The sequence below is a fragment of the Oncorhynchus mykiss genome, chromosome 26, assembly GCF_013265735.2.
Source record: "Oncorhynchus mykiss isolate Arlee chromosome 26, USDA_OmykA_1.1, whole genome shotgun sequence".
NCBI lineage: Eukaryota > Metazoa > Chordata > Actinopteri > Salmoniformes > Salmonidae > Oncorhynchus > Oncorhynchus mykiss.
In genome coordinates this window covers 35,180,545-35,200,268 of record NC_048590.1, presented here as the reverse complement: position 1 = coordinate 35,200,268, position 19,724 = coordinate 35,180,545, and the positions used below count along the sequence as shown (strand labels likewise).

At 41.9% G+C, this 19,724-nt stretch overlaps 1 protein-coding gene across 1 annotated transcript in view; it reads right to left on the bottom strand.

The window, feature by feature from the left end:
- The window catches only part of LOC110506717 (carbohydrate sulfotransferase 8), a 208,644-nt gene that overhangs the window by 149,942 nt on the left and 38,978 nt on the right, over nt 1–19,724 (bottom strand). The window contains exon 2 of the mRNA XM_021586533.2: nt 17,160–17,365. Within this exon, the coding sequence (XP_021442208.2) occupies nt 17,160–17,334 (175 nt within the window). The 5' untranslated portion in view covers nt 17,335–17,365. The remainder of the gene's footprint in view (nt 1–17,159; nt 17,366–19,724) is intronic.

Below are 19,724 nucleotides of genomic sequence, written 5' to 3'. Positions count from 1 at the left end.
CAAAGGGAGAGAGGATGGAGAGAGAAGGAGAGAGAAGAAGAGAGAGACGGGGTATGGGGTGTTTAGATGTGATGGAAACAAAGGGAGAGAGGATGGAGAGAGAAGAAGAGAGAGACGGGGTATGGAGTGTTTAGACGTGATGGAAACAAAGGGAGAGAGGATGGAGAGAGAAGAAGGGAGAAGAAGAGAGAGACGGGGTATGGAGTGTTTAGACATGATGGAAACAGAGGGAAAGAGGATGGAGAGAGAAGGAGAGAGAAGAAGAGAGAGACGGGGTATGGAGTGTTTAGACATGATGGAAACAGAGGGAAAGAGGATGGAGAGAGAAGGAGGGAGAAGAAGAGAGAGACGGGGTATGGAGTGTTTAGACATGATGGAAACAGAGGGAAAGAGGATGGAGAGAGTGAGAGGAGAGGATGGCTCCAAATCCGACACAGGCAATATCTAATTTCCACTCTTAACTATGGAGTCGTGCCTTATGGGGTGATGAGATTGATTTGGTGTTCAGACGCTGTTAGCCACGAGCCAGAGTGCTGGAACAACGACAGCAGCAGCAGCAGCAACAGCAGCTTCACTCTGCGTCAGTCACTCCAGTCAGAAACAGCCAGAGACCCACTCTGTCCTTCACATGTAGTACCACACTCTGGGGCTCACAGTTAACACAGTACCTGATCAGAAACTGATCACTGCTACATCCCTGAGGAGTTAATCTCCAGGGGGTACGACCATGTTATTCATCCCATTCAACCAATTAGAGTGAGAGCAAGGTACAACAGAAGTCAATGCATGTCTGTACCGTCTTAAAACAAATCACACAATATCACTCTGCCAAACACTCACAAAATACCTTAACCACGGCATACCATCATTCAGCAAACAAGTTCGCTGTAAATCACAATACAAACATCTATTACTGTACCAAGCTAAGACATCCCAGCTCAACTCATTACAGTACAATCAATCACCAGCTCACACACTTTGTTGTATACAGGGTATCTTATTGGACTATACTATCACTCCACAATGTTTAGGCTCCATCCCTTCAGGCCACTACACAAACCTGTGTGTGTTCTCTGTGTGTGTTCTCTGTGTGTGTTCTCTCTCTCTGGCCTCTAGAACAACACCAGGAACTAGTCATGACTCTTACACTGGGGCAGGGCAGAGAATGGCTAAACGTATCCATTTCATACCATATGACTGTTACTTATGGATCGATACTCCCCACTCTTCCAGAGAGAAGCCCTGGCTCCAGTCTAAAATAAAATTGTAAACACCACAGCCCCAAATGTTGCTCTCTGTGACTAATTCATTCTCTGTGCCTCTCTCGCTGCCTCTGAGACCATAAGTGGCTTTTTTTGTGAGGGACCAGAACATTTGATTTTTACCCAATTAGAGCCATAAAGTAACTCCACCCGCCACACACATGCATGCACACACACACACCCTACAGATAAAAAAATGGCTTGTAGTTGTTAATAGCTAAAACGATCAAATACTGTATGTCTCTGTACACTTTACTAGCTGGCTGACAGCTGCTGCTTCACAGGGACAGGTCTTTCCCAAGCAATTTTATTTGATTTAAGTTTATAATTTCAAAGAAACAAAAGGGACATGAGGTCAGTTGCTTGGAAAAGAGAGGTTGTACCAATTAACTGCATGACAATCCCTTTGTTAAAGTCCTGGCTAATTCCCATAGTAGATTGATTTACTAGATTCCACAGGATCCTGACAATTCTCTAAATCACAGCTCTCTCGCTCTTGCACACTCTCTCTCGCACTCTCTCGCGCTCTCTCTCTCCCCACATGAATAAATACTACAATTTACTATAGAATACTACAATACTATACTACACACTGTAGAGGCCACATGTATTACGTTTTATATAATGTTATAGAATATTATAGTAAACACTATAGTATTATCCGTGGAAAAAACACTGTAGTAAAAACTACAGTAATGTCCGCAAAAACACTATTGTCTGCAAAAACACTTTTTTTACTATAGTAAATGCTACAGTATTTAATTTGAATATACCCTTCCCATTCCCCTCCCCATATCCCAATTTGTACCACCCATAAGTGAGAAACCTACATGCCAAATATAGATCATATTGTGTTCCACACTGGTTATAGAAAAGAGAAGAAGTGCTGAACTACCTACAGGTTATGGAAATGTTGACCTTTTAGTATTTATCCAGTAGGTTTACACAAGAAGAAAGCCTCCACCTCTAAGTCAAAGATAATAAAATACTATAGTAAATACTACAGCAATGTCTTCAAAAACACGACAGTAAATTCTCTCTCTCGCTCTCTCTCTCGCTCTGCCTGGCCATTGTGCATTAGGACCGCAACTTTGATTGGGCAGCAATAGGACTTTTACATGTCACAATCTGCAATCTGAATTCCGAGATAGAATTTGCTGAGAGTCAATGCAGCAGCCTCATTTAATAAAACTGAGAATCTCATCGCTTGTCTGTATCGTCAAGGTGTAATGCCTATTATCCTCTGTCTATTGGCATCTTTTCTTTCCTTTATTATCAGATGGGTTTATCACCCTCCATTTGTAATCTGGCTCATCATAGGGCAGAGTGGTTTCAATAGATATGTGTGTTTTAAAAGGAGGGGAATGATGGATCCCTCTGCTTTGACTGAGCCTTTGTTGGATTCACTAGCTGGTTATTTCTGAGTATCTGGCAGGGCCGGTTCTCCCTCTCCTCTCTCTCTCCTCTCTCCATCACGGCATGCCAGTCAGGAGATAAGCATCAGGCGGCCCACTCCAATGACACCGCCACTTCCTCCCAGAGTCAGCAGATTACATTTTAGAAGTTGACAGCCTGTTATCACTCTGGATGGCAGGAGGGCTTAATCTTTGGTCCTTCCAGGAGGGAAGAAAGGCTGAGGAGGAGTCGGAGGAGTAGGATGAGCTCGGAGGCTCAGGCCAGGGGGACAACTCCACTCCTTGTGGTCTGAGGAGTGACAGACATCTCCTGCGCCACATGGGGCGCTAAAACTCTGGAACACTTTTATTCTACTCACAGAAACCCTTGCCTTCCCTTCGGCAAATCAGACCTCAACTCTAGCCTCCTGCTTCCTGTTTACAAACAAAATCTAAAACAGGAAGTACCAGTGACACGTTCAGTACAGAAGTGGTACGATGAAGGAGATGCGAGGTTACAAGGCTGTTTTGGTAGTACAGACTAGGATATGTTCCGGGATTCATCAGATAACATTGAAGAGTTTACCACATTAGTCACCGGCTTCATCAGTAAGTGCATCGACGACGTCATACCCACAGTGTCCATAAAAACATATTCAAACCAAAACCCATGGATTACAGGCTGGGCTAAAGGTTAGAGCTACCATTTTACAAGGAACAGGACACAGACATGGACGCATACAAGAAATCCCACTACGACCTCCAACTAACCATCAAACATGAAAAAGGACAATATAGGAGAAAGATGGAATCCTATTACACTGGCTCGGATGCTCATGTGGCATGGCTTGTAGACGATAATGGATTACAAAGGGAATCCAGCCGTGAGTTGCCCAGTGATGCAAAACTGTCTTTTATGCTCGCTTCGAGAAAAACAACAATGAGTCATGCATGAGAGCCCCTGCTGTTACAAAACTGTGTGATCTTGCGTTCCGTGGCTGATGTGAGTAATAAGGGTCAGGTTTAACAGGTAGGCCTACATTATATTCAAAGTACATGATCCGTGGTTGGCTGAGTGCCAGTGAAACTTTTTTTCTGGGACATCCAAATCATCAATATGTTACTAACTAGCAACACGATAGCCTAATGTTTAGACTTCAGAGTTTGTGATCTAGCTAATGATTAGCCCAATGGGGTAAATGCAGATGGGCAACCCTGAGCCTATGTATTGATAGCCACTATGCTGCATCAGGTGGGCTCCATCAGGTGACAATGCTTATTGCTAAATAGCACACCTGCCTGATAATATGGACCAATATGTTATTGGGCTCGTTTTTGAAGGGAGAAATTATATTTTAGATGTCAACATCATTTTATTTTTATTCATTTTGGAGTAGAATGTCCTTTTAAAAAGCCACCAGAACTGACCTTCTCGCAGTCATTCTATCCCCAAAATGATAGGTCCCACCGTGACCTGTAGTATACTGTGACATGTGCCTTTGTCAGTATTATATTGTTTAGGTTAGTATGTTATATGGTACTGGTACTTCCTGTATATAACTTCATTATTGTGCATTTATACCTCTTGTTAGTCTTTTTCTTTTTCTTATTTTTAACTCTGCAACACTGGGAAGGGGTTGAAGTAAGCATTTCACGGTAAAGTCTACACCTGTTGTATTCGGCGCATGTGTCAAATACAATTTGATTTGATTTAACAGAAAGACAGATGGTAAATACCTACGTTCATCTCCCACAGCCAGACATCAACTTCCTGTTACTTTAAGAGAGACAAGGTCTTTGTGCGGAGGAAATTACAGTGATATCCATGTTCTGCATGTCCGCCCGCCTCCCAGCCCAACATTTTTGGGGTGATCGCAGAGAAAGACATACAGTGCCTTCAGAAAGTATTCATTCCCGTTGACTTTTTCCACATTAATATACAATTGATGCAATTTAAATTTGTTTTCAGGGGCCTACACATAATACCCCATAATGTCAAAGTGGAATTATGTTTTTAGAAATGTTTACATCCTAAATAAGTTCAGGAGTAGAAATGTGCTTAACAAATCACATAATAAGTTGCATGGACTCACTTGTGTGCAATAGTGTTAACATGATTAACATGATTTTTGAATGACTATCTCATCTCTGTACCCCACACATACAATTATCTGTAAGGTCCCTCAACTGAGCAGTGAATTTCAAACACAGATTCAACCACAAACACCAGGAAGATTTTCCAATGCCTCGAAAAGATCACCTATTGGTAGATGGGTACAAAAAAGCAGACGTTGAATGTCCCTTTGACCATGGTGAAGTTATTAATTACACTTTAGATGGTGTGTCAATACACCCAGTCACTACAAAGATACAGGCGTCTTTCCTAACTCAGTTGCCGGAGAGGAAGGAAACCACTCAGGGATTTCACCATGAGGCCAATAGTGACTTTAAAACAGTTACAGAGTTTAATGGCAGTGATAGGAAAAAACTGAAGATGGATCAACAACATTGTAGTTACTTAACAATACTAACTTAATTGGCAGCGTGAAAAGAAGGAAGCCTGACTAGAATAAAAATATACCAAAACACGCATCCTGTTTGCAACAAGGCACTAAAGTAATACTGTAAAAAATGTGGCAAAGCAATTAACATTTTGTCCTGACTACAAATTGTTATATTTGGGACAAATCCAATACAACACATTACTGAGTACCACTCCATATTTTCAAGCATAGTGGTGGCTGCATCATGTTATGGGTATGCTTGTAATCGTTAATGACTGGGGAGATTTTCAGTATAAAACATTTATGGAATGGAGCTAAGCACAGGCTAAATCTGGTACAGTTTTCTTTCCAACAGACACTGGGAGATGAATTCACCTTTCAGCAGGACAATAACCTAAAACACAAGGCCAAATCTACACATAAAATAACACATATGGAATCATGTAGTAACCAAAAAAGTGTTAAACAAATCTAAATATATTTTATATTTGAGATTCTTCAAAGTAGCCACTCTTTGACTGAATGATAGCTTTGCACACTCTTGACATTATCTCAACCAGCTTCATGAGGTAGCCACCTGGAACGCATTTCAATTAATAGGTGTGCCATGTTAAAAGTTAATTTGTGGAATTTCTTTCCTTCTTAACACTTTCTAGCAAATCAGTTGGGTTGTGACAAGATAGGGGTGCTATACAGAAGATAGCCCTATTTGGTATAAGAACAGCTCAAATAAGCAAAGGGAAACAACAGTCCATCATTACTTTAAGACATGAAGTTCAGTCAATACAGAAGATTTCAAGAACTTTGAAAGTTTCTTAAAGTGCAATCGCAAAAACCATCATGCGCTATGATGAAGCTTAAAAACCATAAAGCGCTATGTTGAAACTGGTACAAGAACGGACTGCCATAGGAAATGACGACACAGAGTTACCTCTGCTGCAGAGGATACGTTCATTAGAGTTACCAGCCTCAGATTGCAGCCCATATAAATGCTTCACAGTGTTCAAGTAACAGACACATCTCAACATCAACTGTTCCGAGGAGTGAATCAGGCCTTTGTGGTCAAATTGCTGCAAAGAACCACTACTAAGAAAACACCAATAAGAAGAAAGACTTGCTTGGGCCAGGAAACACGAGAAATTGACATTAGACTGGTGGTAACTTGTCCTTTGGTCTGATGAGTCCAAATTTGAGATTTTTGGTTCCAACCGTTATGTCTTTGTGAGACGCAGAGTATATGGACGGGTTATCTCTGCATGTGTGGTTCCGACCGTGAAGCATGGAGGAGGAGGTGTCATGGTGTGGGGGTACTTTACTGGTGACACTGTCAGTGATTTATTTAGAATTCAAGGCACACTTAACCAGCATTCTGCAGTGATACCCCATCCCATCTGGTTTGCGCTTAGTGGGACTATAATTTGTTTTTCAACAGCACAATGACCCAACACACCTCCAGGCTGTGTATGGAGTGCTGCATCAGATAACCTGGCCTCCACAATCACCTGACCTCAACCCAATTGAGATGGCTTGGGATGAGTTGGACTGCAGAGTGAAGGAAAAGCAGCCAACAAATGCTCAGCATATGTGGGAAATCCTTCAAGACTGTTGGAAAAGCATTCCAGGTGAAGCTGGTTGAGAGAATGCCAAGAGTATGCAAAGATGTCATCAAGGTAAAGGGTGGCTACTTTGAAGAATCCAAAATATAAAATATGTTTTGATTTGTTTTAACACTTTTTGGGTTACACCATGTTATTTCATAGTTTTGATGTCTTCACTATTATTCTACAATGTATTCTATTCAAAAGTAATTCGATCTCTAGCCTTGGTTTCATGCATGTTAACATTAGAAGCCTCCTACCTAAGTTTTGTTTTATTCACTGCTTTAGCACACTCTGCCAACCCGGATGTCCTAGCCGTGTCTGAATCCTGGCTTATAACATTTCCCAACAAGATAGAACTGCCAAAGGGGGTGGAGTTGCAGTCTACTGCAGAGATAGCCTGCAGAGTTGTGTCTTACTATCCAGATCTGTGCACAAACAATTTGAGCTTCTACTTATAAAAATCCACCTTTCCAGAAACAAGTCTCTCACCGTTGCCGCTTGCTATAGACCACCTTCTGCCCCCAGCTGTGCCCTGGACACCATATGTGTATTGATTGCCCCCATCTATCTTCTGAGCTCGTGCTGTTAGGTGACCTAAACTGGGACATGCTTAACACCCCGGCCATCCTACAATCTAAGCTTGATGCCCTCAATCTTACACAAATTATCGATGAACCTACCAGGTACAACCCCAAATCCATAAACATGCACACCCGCATAGTTATCATCCTAACAAACCTGTCCTCCAAATACATCTCTGCTGTCTTCAACCAGGATCTCAGCGATCACTGCCTCATTGCCTGCGTCCGTAATGGGTCTGCGGTCAAACGCTAGGTAAAGCCCAGCCTTATCTCAGCTCACTGGTCACCATAGCAGCACCCACACGTAGCAGGTGCTCCAGCACTGTTCACCCCCAAAGCCAATTCCTCCTTTGGCCGCCTTTCCTTCCAGTTCTCTGCTGCCAATGACTGGAATGAATTGCAAAAATCACTGAAGCTGGAGACTCATATCTCCCTCACCAACATTAAGCACTAGCTGTCAGAGCAGCTCACAGATCACTGTACCTGTACATAGCCATCTGTAAATAGCCCATCCAACAACCTCATCCCCATACTGTTATTTATTTTATTTATTGTTTTGCTCCTTTGCACCCCAGTATCTCTCCTTGCACATTCATCTTCTGCACATCTATCACTCCAGTGTTTAACTGCTAACTTGTAATTTTTTCGCCACTATGGCCTATTTATTGCCTTACCTCCCTTATCTTACCTCATTTGCACACACTGTATATAGACTTTTTCTATTGTGTTATTGACTGTATGTTTGGTTATTCCATGTGTAACTCTGTGTTGTTGTTTGTGTTGCACTGCTTTATCTTGGCCAGGTCACAGTTGTAAATGAGAACTTGTTCTCAACTAGCCTACCTGGTTAAATGAAGGTGAAATAAAATAAAATAATAAATAAAATAAATATGGAAACTAGGCTTCAAGGTCATTTTAATGCTCCTCATGCAGGGTTTGATCATATCAAACAAGATCTTCTTCATTTTAAAAACAGTAGGTTAGTATCAGTGTGGAAACATTTACACAACAAAAGCTTTTGTTTGCAATGTGCAATATATGGGTCACAATTAGCAGCTAATTTTTTATGGTCCTAAATAACAACATGTTATTTAGTTCATGATTTCCCCTGTTCAGCAGAGAAAATATATTATTCTAGGCAATGGTGTAGAGACCTTGAACACTGGCATTATTCATGTTTTCCATATACAGCTCTACTTTGCTTTCCCAGGATGTCTCCTTTGTGGAAGCAGTGTCTATTATAAGGTCTCTCTCTCTCTCTCTCTGCAGTGGTAAAGACAAGTGTTCTCGCTGTGAGCTTTCTGAAGTGCGTGTTACGGTAAAGACAAGCTTTCTGACAGCAATTAAACTTTGAAGAGAACAACAGCCTCATAAGAAGAAGACAGTCCCGTCTGAGGAAAAATCAGGGTTGCTACGCAACTCAGGCCCTCCCTTCCAGTACTTATTAAATCTGCTCTGTGTGGTGCCTTCCTTGTGACTGTCAGAACCTATACCTACCTACTGCTTCCCAGTCCTACTTTACCTGCTGTTCTACCTTTCATTACTTTTTAATCAAACTCTCATGCAAAAAAAAAACACAAAACATAAGGGAAAGTGTGCTGAAAAAAATAAGTATTCTTTTTGAAATCGTTCTTTTATTCTGCTGTTGGTTTGGTGGTGGGGAAAAAGGGATGTTCTTCAGTTGGTTAGGGAGAGGGAGTTCTGGGAATGGATGGCTGGTTTGGCTCGATATTAGACATGTATATTCATGTTGCTGCTCATTACCAGGCCTTTGATAACCAATCCCATCCTGATTATTTGGTGCTCCAATGACGAGAGGAGAGAGGCTGTCTCTTTCCCGAGACGGAGAGCAGAGGAGAGGAAATGGAGGATTGGTGTCAGACAGATAAGGGAATGACTAGGGACACTGATGGCCAGGGCCTTGTCATATTGAATAAGTGGCAGAGTGCCTTCTTTAAATCAGCGACTGTGGCGGCTAGACTCTGTATGTCTGTCTGTTGGTCTGTCGTCTGTGGCTCAGCCAGCTCACCTGTTAATTCTAATTACCCCAAAAACATGATCTCATTATTATGTTTGTGCTGCAGTGGAGATGCCAAATATCTCCTTCTCTCCCTCCCAAAAAGCTCTGCATTAAATTTGCACTGCAGTGGATGAAGGTAGATCAATTGTGAGAGACTATATTTTAATCGAGTACAAACTCTGAGTTATATGATATTGACTTCTGTCCAAGGCCTCCACAACTGCAATGCCAAGTTTGTAAACAGTAAATGCACCAGGATGTTCTGAAAAAAGTTCTCGAACAATGGCCTGAGATTTCTGCTCAAATCTGTGTGTTTGAGGCTTTGGTCACTGAAGGAGTTCTCTCTGTGCTGCTGCAGGACAGTGTACAGTATGGCCCACCCTTGGCTGTGGGGTTAGAGTGACACAGCATGTGGCAGATTGGTTATGTTGAGCGGCACAGGCTCCAATAGCGGCCTTCAAAGACTTTTCAAAAAGTCACTTCTCTGTTGGATCTACCTGGTGCTCAACCCACATCCTGTTCTCAATCCTTTTGGAGTTTTTGAACACAGCCCAGCGTGCACTTTGAGAAAGGCCAGGCGGACACCCCCCACTAGCACAGCTCATCACTGCTCTCATCTGTCAGCTAACAATCTACAACATTTTTGCTGACGTGGGCTAATTAAGTCAGTGACTGACATAACAAAACAAAAAAAATCTTATGTACAACCATATTTTGAAATTGCACCTTGAGTATTCTAATATTCTAACTCGCATTCCCCCCAAAAATATATATATATTTTTTATTATTGATCTAAGGGCCTTCAAAACTGGCATCCCGCCAGTTGCCCATGTCTGTACTAGTGGGAGGCTCAAAAGATGCATCTTGACCTTTGCACTACAGTTGAAAGGGAAAGATCAGCGCATCTGCTTTTTTTGTTTCCCTCTCCGCTGGTCAATGTAGCTTCCTCTGTCTCATATGGATGCTTTCTGATCTGGGCTACATTTTGTATTTCATGGCTTACTGGACAGCACCAGATCAGCTGTTTTGAAGTGTTTTATGTCCAGGACTGAGGAATGGTTCAGGAGAGATGTAACGTTCGCCCAAGACTCAGTGCTGCACTAATATGATTTGTGGCTGTGTCTCACACTGACTATATTTTCCAACACACAGAGAGCATTCTCTAAAGTCTGTGCAGTAAAAACACAACTGGCAAAAGCCAAATAATAATATGCCTCTCTTGCATGATAAAGTACAGTAAATGGCTTTTAGTCTTTTGGTAGAGTAAAAGTATAGCTTTAATTGCTGTAGGGATAACATTGTATTTTTCTGGACATCAGCCATTCACTGTAATGGAAGAAAGTGGAGGAAAAAATCAATTTGGAAACATATTGGCAGCATTGGTTGTGGGATCAGATGGCTTTGGAAAACAGATTATTTCCAGACCAGAGAGCCCAGAACATGACCACAGGGGACTGATGTTAATAGAACACCACATGACCTTGGCATTGCCACGGAGAAATTGTGATACCCTAGTAGGTCAGCAGACTGAGTTGGCAATGTGGGCAATGAATACCTACAATACCTACTGAGTACCTAGATGAATACCTACCTACTAAATACCTACCTACTGACTGCCTACCGACGCAAAGGTAGGCTACTGTATCCAGGGTTTCAGAGTTTCAGCTATCAAGGCCACTTGGATGGTTCAGATTTCAGCGTATTCTGCCAGACCATAATAGGCTATCCCTCCTCAGTGGCTGAGGTGTACAGAGGAGAATGGAGATCTGTAACATCTACGGCTTAGCATGAGCACAGGTTGCCATGACACTCTCCAGATAACCATCCAGATCGTCATGTGATCCAGGGACAAAACCGGCCAGCAGAAAACTCTTATTGTACTGTATGGTTGCACTGTTTCAATGAAGTTCTGTTTTTCTCACGAAATCCCCAGAGACAGTGCTTACCTACTGTCAAAGGTCAGGGTACCATGGCACTTAAGGTTGTGTAAAATGACTGAGTGATGTAGCTTTGCCAATAATTAATTTCAAATGCACTGAACTGGGTGGGATGAAGTGGAGTGGAGTGAGAGTGGATGGTGCCAGGTCTGCACAAGTAGTTTTTGTAAAGGAAGCTTTGTGAGGTGGACAGGCAAAGGATGGAGAGGAAATAATAAGGTCATAAAATATACATTTTTTACACAAACATCCATTGGAGTGGATTTGCATGGAAATATTGTTGATCAGCCCCTCCCTCCATGCTAGGTCATCCTCACAATTTAATTACATTAAGAGACGGCTAAATTAGACTCTGAAAACATAACGGCTTAAAGGATTACTGGACCTCTGGTGGGGAGAGATCAAATTCTACCTTCCAGCTTGAAACAATATGCACTGTACCTTGCGGTCCCCATGTGAAGAGGGATTGATGGAGAGATGGAAGGGGGGATGGAGGGAGGGTTGTTGTGGACCAGATGAGAGGGTAGTTGTACATACATCCAAAGTCAGTCCACCAGTACAATGCCTTGCAAAAGTATTCATCCCCCTTGGCGTTTTTCCTATTTGGTTGCATTACAACCTGTAATTTAAATAGATTTTTATTTGGATTTCATGTAATGTACAAACACAAAATAGTCCAAATAGGTGAAGTGAAATGAAAAAAAGTACTTAATATAAAAAATCAAAAACAGAAAAGTGGTGTGTGCATATGTATTCACTCTCTTTGCTATGAAGCCCCTAAATAAAATCTGCTGCAACCAATTACCTTCAGAAGTCACAGAATTAGTTCAATAAAATCCACCTGTGTGCAATCTAAGTGTCACATGATCTCAGTATATATACACCTGTTCTGAAAGGCCCCAGAGTCTGCAACACCACTAAGCAAGGGGCACCACCAAGCAAGCTGCACCATGAAGACCAAGGAGCTCTCCAAACAGGTCAGGGACAAAGCTGTGGAGAAGTACAGATCAGGGTTGGGTTATAAAAAATATCAGAAACTTTGAACATCACACAGAGCCCCATTAAATCCATTATAAAAAAATGGAAAGAATATGGCACCGCAACAAACCTGCCAAGAGAGGGCTGCCCACCAAAACTCACGGACCAGGCAAGGAGGGCATTCATCCGAGAGGCAACAAAGACACCAAAGATAACCCTGAAGGAGCTGCAAAGCTCCACAGCAGAGATTGGAGTATCTGTCCATAGGACCAAGAAGAAGAAGGTACTCTGGTCAGATGAGACTAAAATTTAGCTTTTTGGCCATCGAGGAAAACAATATGTATGTTGCAAACCCAACACCTCTCATCACCCCGAGAATACCATCCCCACAGTGAAGCATGGTGGTGGCAGCATCATGCTGTGGGGATGTTTTTAATTTTTTCAAATTCTTTAGGGAAATGTGTTTCAGTCTTCCAGAGATTTGATACTGGGATGGAGGTTCATCTCCCAGCAGTACAATGACCCTGAGCATACTGCTAAAGCAACACTCAAGTGGTTTAAGGGGAAACATTTAAATGTCTTGGAATGGCCTAGTCAAATCCCAGACCTCAATTCACTTGAGAAACTGTAGTATGGCTTAAAGATTGCTGTACACCAGCGGAACCCATACAACTTGAAGGAGCTGGAGCAGTTTTAACTTGAAGAATGGGCAAAAATCTCAGTGGCTAGATGTGCCAAGCTTATAGAGACATACCCCCAAGAGACTTGCAGCTGTAATTTCTGCAAAATGTGGCTCTCTGAATAGTAACGCATGCCTAAGTTTTCAGTTTTTTTTCCTGTTTTGCATCCTCAAAGTGGTAGGCATGTTGTGTAAATTAAATGATACAATCAAATGATACAACACCCCCAAAAATCTATTTTAATTCCAGGTTGTAAGACAACAAAATAGGAAAAATGCCAAGGGGGAGAATACTTTCGCAAGCCACTGTATATCATAGAGCAGTGGTATTCAAACTTTTCAGAGGGGACCCCATTTTCTCAAATAATTTCTGGGCACCCCATTATTGTTGCAAGAATTTATTGTGACCCCAACCCACCACATATTTAATGACTACCTTAAAATCTGTAAAATGTAATTTACATCAACAAATAACCTTAAATTCATTACATTTTCATCTCTTACCAAAATTAAAAGAAAACAATAAATACATTTTCAGATTGTCATTCTCAAAGAAACGTGTATATTGTCCCATCTGTACTCTTATTTTTTTGTCCCCCCAAAATTACAATCTACACTACTGTTCAAAAGTTTGGTGTCACTTAGAAATGTCCTTGTTTTTGAAAGAAAAGACAATGTTTTGTCCATTAAAATAACATAAAATTGATCAGAAATACAGTGTAGACATTGTTAATGTTGTAAATTACTATTGTTGCTGGAAACAGTTGATTTTTAATGGAATATCTACATAGGTGTACAGAGGCCCGTTATCAGCAACCATCACTCCTGTGTTCCAATGCCACGTTGTGTTAGCTAATCTAAGTTTATAATTTTAAAAGGCTAATTGATCATTAGAAAACCCTTTTGCAATTATGTTAGCACAGCTGAAAACTGTGTTCTGATTAAAGAAGCAATGCACCTGGCCTTCTTTAGATTAGTTGAGTATCTGGAGCATCAGCATTTGTGGGTTCAATTACAGGCTCAAAATGGTCATAAAATAGTACCCGCAAAACACCAGTCTCAACGTCAACAGTGAAGAGGCAACTCCGGGATGCTATCTCTGTCCAGTGTCTGTGTTCTTTTGCCCATCTTAATCTTTTATTTTTATTGGCCAGTCTGAGATATGGCTTTTTCTTTGCAACTCTGCCTAGAAGGCCAGTATCCCGGAGTCGCCTCTTCACTGTTGACGTTGAGACTGGTGTTTTGCGGGTACTATTTAATGAAGCTGCCAGTTGAAGACTTGTGAGGTGTCTGTTAGAGCCATGACTAAACCAGATTCAAAAAACAGATAAAAGAACACCTTACGGCCCGGCCATGAAGAGACAGACATTTTTATGAAATTTGTATTGTATTTTGCATTGTATTTTGTATTGTATTATGTATGTGATACGTGGTTGGGGTACAACTGTGATATGTGGTTGTCTCGCCTGACTATCTTAAGATGAATACACTAGCTGTACGTCGCTCTGGATGGGAGCTTCTGCTGAATGGCTAAATTGTCATGTAGATGTAGTGCTGTGTATATGTATGTATATTATGTATTTATTTGTTATGTTGTTTCCTGTTTGGACCAAAGGAAGAGTAGCCCTGCCTCGGCAGCAGCTAACTGGGGATCCTAACAAATATTAAGTACTAAATATACGCTATACTGTATATACAAATCTTGGGCGACCCAACTACCATTCCCCGACCCCAACTTTGAATACCATTGACATAGAGAAAGGTTTTATATTTCACCAACGAGACTAGGCTACATCTAAGGAAACACACACACACACACACACACACCAGGCTCTCGTACCTTAGTACATATTTTTCGTTCTCCATGTCATCTCATCAGTGATGTGTGAAGTGTTCTTTGACTGCCTGGCGACATGCTGCATATAGAAAAGACAGTGACATTACCGTCTTCACCCCAAGCAGATGGCTTTTCAACCACGACTCCTCACTGCGGATGCCAAGCCATGGATCAGTAAAGATGTCAAGGACGTTGGGTATGATTTTCTTTGCATGGTAAGAGTGCAATTAGACAATAACTGGCAAACACACCACTGTGCCAGTGTTCAATTTGTGCCATTCAATGCATAGCACAGCAGTCCTCTGAAGTAAACAGAGCATTTCTATAGATTAGCTACTGTAACCGAGTCGAGCTAACATGCTCTCTTTCATGCAATGACTATTAGAGGGGAAATGGATTACTGCTATGTAATTATACTATACTGGAACAAGAGAATAGTGGGTGACCTAGTCACGACTCGGCACGATCTCAGTTGAGTTGTGTAATACTGTACCAGTTCACACAACGGGCCCTTGTCCTTTTTTCCAATTAAGAAAGACTTTGCTTTGCCATAGGGTTTGTTCCAATGAGATGGCAATAATGTGTTATTGGTGTTTGAGTGAAGACACATACCTTTACTGGAACACCACCATACAACTAGACCTTCCTCTCAGCCGTTGGCCCACACTGTGACAACAAGGCCTTAAGTGTTGGAAAAACGCTCACTAGTCAAAATGTGTGTTAGCAATTTCTCTCAGCTAGCGCCTAGGACTTTGAGCCATGTCTTTTCCCCAGGAGATTGGTAGCTAGTGGGCTTCCCCTCGATTGTCCCTTAAACAGTTACTGTGGTGATCAGGAGAGACTGTTGCCCAGCCTGTTAAACTGCTGGTTCCTGTTCGGCTATTGTGAGTGTTATCTTAACCATGGGGGACCAAAGCACTCCACTGACTGTGACTACACTCCACAGCCAGACAAAGAGGATGAGCAGTGGAGAGAGGAAGATAGATAGAAGCTGACATCCAATGTATTAATACTCAACACTATTAGAGATGAGCTTCTGGCGGAAGTGAGGCATCGTAGCTTAAGGCATAGATACCGTTCAGCATTATCTTTCCAGCGGTGTAAGCTATACTGAAGTCACTGAATGTTCATTGTAACACTTCATGTGTCATACATCATTTGTGAAATTAGCATTGTTTCTTTCTAACTAAATCAGTGCATGGATAGTGCTTGCATGCTTGCTTTTGCTGTGAAAATAGATACTCGTACAGGACAATTACAGTACAGTATGTCTGCAGTTTAAATACTTCAAATTCATTAAGTGCTTATCGTAATAATATAATATATGCCATTTAGCAGACACTTTTATCCAAAGCAAATTACAGTCATGCGTGAATAAATGTAATGTATGGGTGGACCTGGGAATTGAACCCACTACTCTAGGTTACAAGCACCATGCTCTACCAACTGAGCTACAAAGGACCACCAGACATAAACACCAAATCCTCAATAAAAAAAGGACATGCCACTATCTTGTCATCATGACATTGAACTTGGCATGGTGCTCCTTCTGAATAGACAAACCAAAACACCTTGCCATTTCTACAATCTGTGTGGCCCACTAGCACTGCAGTTTCCAGGTTAGACACACTTGGCACTTGGCAGTGTGTGTGTGTGTGTGTGTGTGTGTATTATTACCCGCACGAGCATCTAACAGTCGAATATTAGAGCCAGGAGAGTTCTCACTCTCCGTAAGTACCTCTTATTGATAGAGAGGCTGACACAGTACTCATCCTGTCTGATACTGATGATGACACACAGCACGGGTGACACATGATAGACCCACACACAGCGGTGCACAGAGCCTCCCCCATCTCTCCATCTCTCTTTGTGTAGTCTCTCTCTCCCTCCCTCTCTCTCTCTCTCTCTCTCTCTCTCCCTCCCTCCCTCTTATCTACATCCTAGCCCTCTCTCTCTCCCCAGCGCTCTCCCCATATCTCTCTCTCTCAGTGTGTGGCTCAGTCCTGTGGTGTTGTAGCAGGTGTTCACCAGTGGTGCCCTCACAGTGCACCACCAAGGACATTGCCCTCATTTACGGTTGACATCCTGGCATTGTCTGATGATAACTCATAACCAATTGCTTTACATTTTCAGTATGCAAACTTGGTACGGTTCTTATCCAACTTTAATCCAATAGAGGAGCAGGTTGACAATAACAATATATATAGTACATGTGTACATGCATGTGAACTGATGTATATGGGTTTATTTGTATGTGTGTCACGCTTCTTTCACAACATACAGTACTGATGATAGTATCAACCCATTCCAGTTTCAGGTCAGTAGAAACTGACTGTAGAATAGGGTATAATTTCTCTCCCACTGACCTGGAGCCGGTTGCTGGACCATCTCTGAGAGGTCCTGGAGGTGTATGAAGAGGACAAGGCCTCCGGCCCCGAACAGCAGGAGGAACCAGAAGGAGCAGGGTAGCTTGACGGCCGTGGCCCTCATCCGTCTTCTCCCACGCAGGGCGTCCACTATCCTACACTCCACCCACAGCATCCTGCTATCCTGCCTCAGCTCAGACTGCTGCCTGGGGAGAGAGAACAGGGACAGTCAGCCCAGATAGGACAGGATATAAGATATAAGATACAGTGCCTTGCGAAAGTATTCGGCCCCCTTGAACTTTGCGACCTTTTGCCACATTTCAGGCTTCAAACATAAAGATATAAAACTGTATTTTTTTGTGAAGAATCAACAACAAGTGGGACACAATCATGAAGTGGAACGACATTTATTGGATATTTCAAACTTTTTTAACAAATCAAAAACTGAAAAATTGGGCGTGCAAAATTATTCAGCCCCTTTACTTTCAGTGCAGCAAACTCTCTCCAGAAGTTCAGTGAGGATCTCTGAATGATCCAATGTTGACCTAAATGACTAATGATGATAAATACAATCCACCTGTGTGTAATCAAGTCTCCATATAAATGCACCTGCACTGTGATAGTCTCAGAGATCCGTCAAAAGCACAGAGAGCATCATGAAGAACAAGGAACACACCAGGCAGGTCCGAGATATTGTTGTGAAGAATTTTAAAGCCGGATTTGGATACAAAAAGATTTCCCAAGCTTTAAACATCCCAAGGAGCACTGTGCAAGCGATAATATTGAAATGGAAGGAGTACCAAAGAGTACCAACACCTGGCCGTCCCGCTAAACTTTCAGCTCATACAAGGAGAAGACTGATCAGAGATGCAGCCAAGAGGCCCATGATCACTCTGGATGAACTGCAGAGATCTACAGCTGAGGTGGGAGACTCTGTCCATAGGACAACAATCAGTCGTATATTGCACAAATCTGGCCTTTATGGAAGAGTGGCAAGAAGAAAGCCATTTCTTAACGATATCCATAAAAAGTGTCGTTTAAAGTTTGCCACAAGCCACCTGGGAGACACACCAAACATGTGGAAAAAGGTGCTCCGGTCAGATGAAACCAAAATTGAACTTTTTGGCAACAATGCAAAACGTTATGTTTGGCGTAAAAGCAACACAGCTCATCACCCTGAACACATCATCCCCACTGTCAAACATGGTGGTGGCAGCATCATGGTTTGGGCCTGCTTTTCTTCAGCAGGGACAGGGAAGTTGGTTAAAATTGATGGGAAGATGGATGGAGCCAAATACAGGACCATTCTGGAAGAAAACCTGATGGAGTCTGCAAAAGACCTGAGACTGGGACGGAGATTTGTCTTCCAACAAGACAATGATTCAAAACATAAAGCAAAATCTACAATGGAATGGTTCAAAAATAAACATATCCAGGTGTTAGAATGGCCAAGTCAAAGTCCAGACCTGAATCCAATCGAGAATCTGTGGAAAGAACTGAAAACTGCTGTTCACAAATGCTCTCCATCCAACCTCACTGAGCTCGAGCTGTTTTGCAAGGAGGAATGGGAAAAAATGTCAGTCTCTCAATGTGCAAAACTGATAGAGACATACCCCAAGCGACTTACAGCTGTAATCGCAGCAAAAGGTGGCGCTACAAAGTATTAACTTAAGGGGGCTGAATAATTTTGCACGCCCAATTTTTCAGTTTTTGATTTGTTAAAAAAGTTTGAAATATCCAATAAATGTCATTCCACTTCATGATTGTGTCCCACTTGTTGTTGATTCTTCACAAAAAAATACAGTTTTATATCTTTATGTTTGAAGCCTGAAATGTGGCAAAAGGTCGCAAAGTTCAAGGGGGCCGAATACTTTCGCAAGGCACTGTATTGCAGCACAATATAGGACATAGCATGAAATGACATAGGATTAAATAGGTTATAATGACGTTAATATAGGTAGGCTAATCATGGTTCTTCAACAGCTTGTGTTCACCTTACTGAGTGACAACTATAGAAACACATTATCTTTGACCTGCCAAATGCTTACCATCCAAGATTAATAAACATACTGTATGTGAATGACCAGAGATGTTACATTTTATAAGCAGGAACTACTTAAAATACAAACTGTGCAGTATTAATGATAAACATAGGCTCTTTGAAGTCTGTTTGCAAATGACATCAAACAACATACGTCCTAAATGTGTTAAACTGTGGACAACATGACATTAAATCTAGAAGTCATGTTTTTTATGAATCAGTGAGCCAGAATGAGGGTACCTGCTCAGGCTTAATGAATGGTGGCCGGTGCACGAGAGAAAAAGCATCTAAATAGTTCAATGGAATCTCGCACTCAAACCATAAAAAGGAAAAAACAAAGGAGGTTTTAGCAAAGTGCTAAATATAAAAAGGAGCATACGTTTCAGTTGCTATGCCTTCATCAGTGCTGTACAAACAAATTAAGTGGAGACACGCACTTAAGAAGACGCACCTGTCACGCCCTGACCTTAGAGAGCCAGTTTGGCTGAGTCAGGTTGGAGACCTGAGCCAACTCCCCGTGCTTA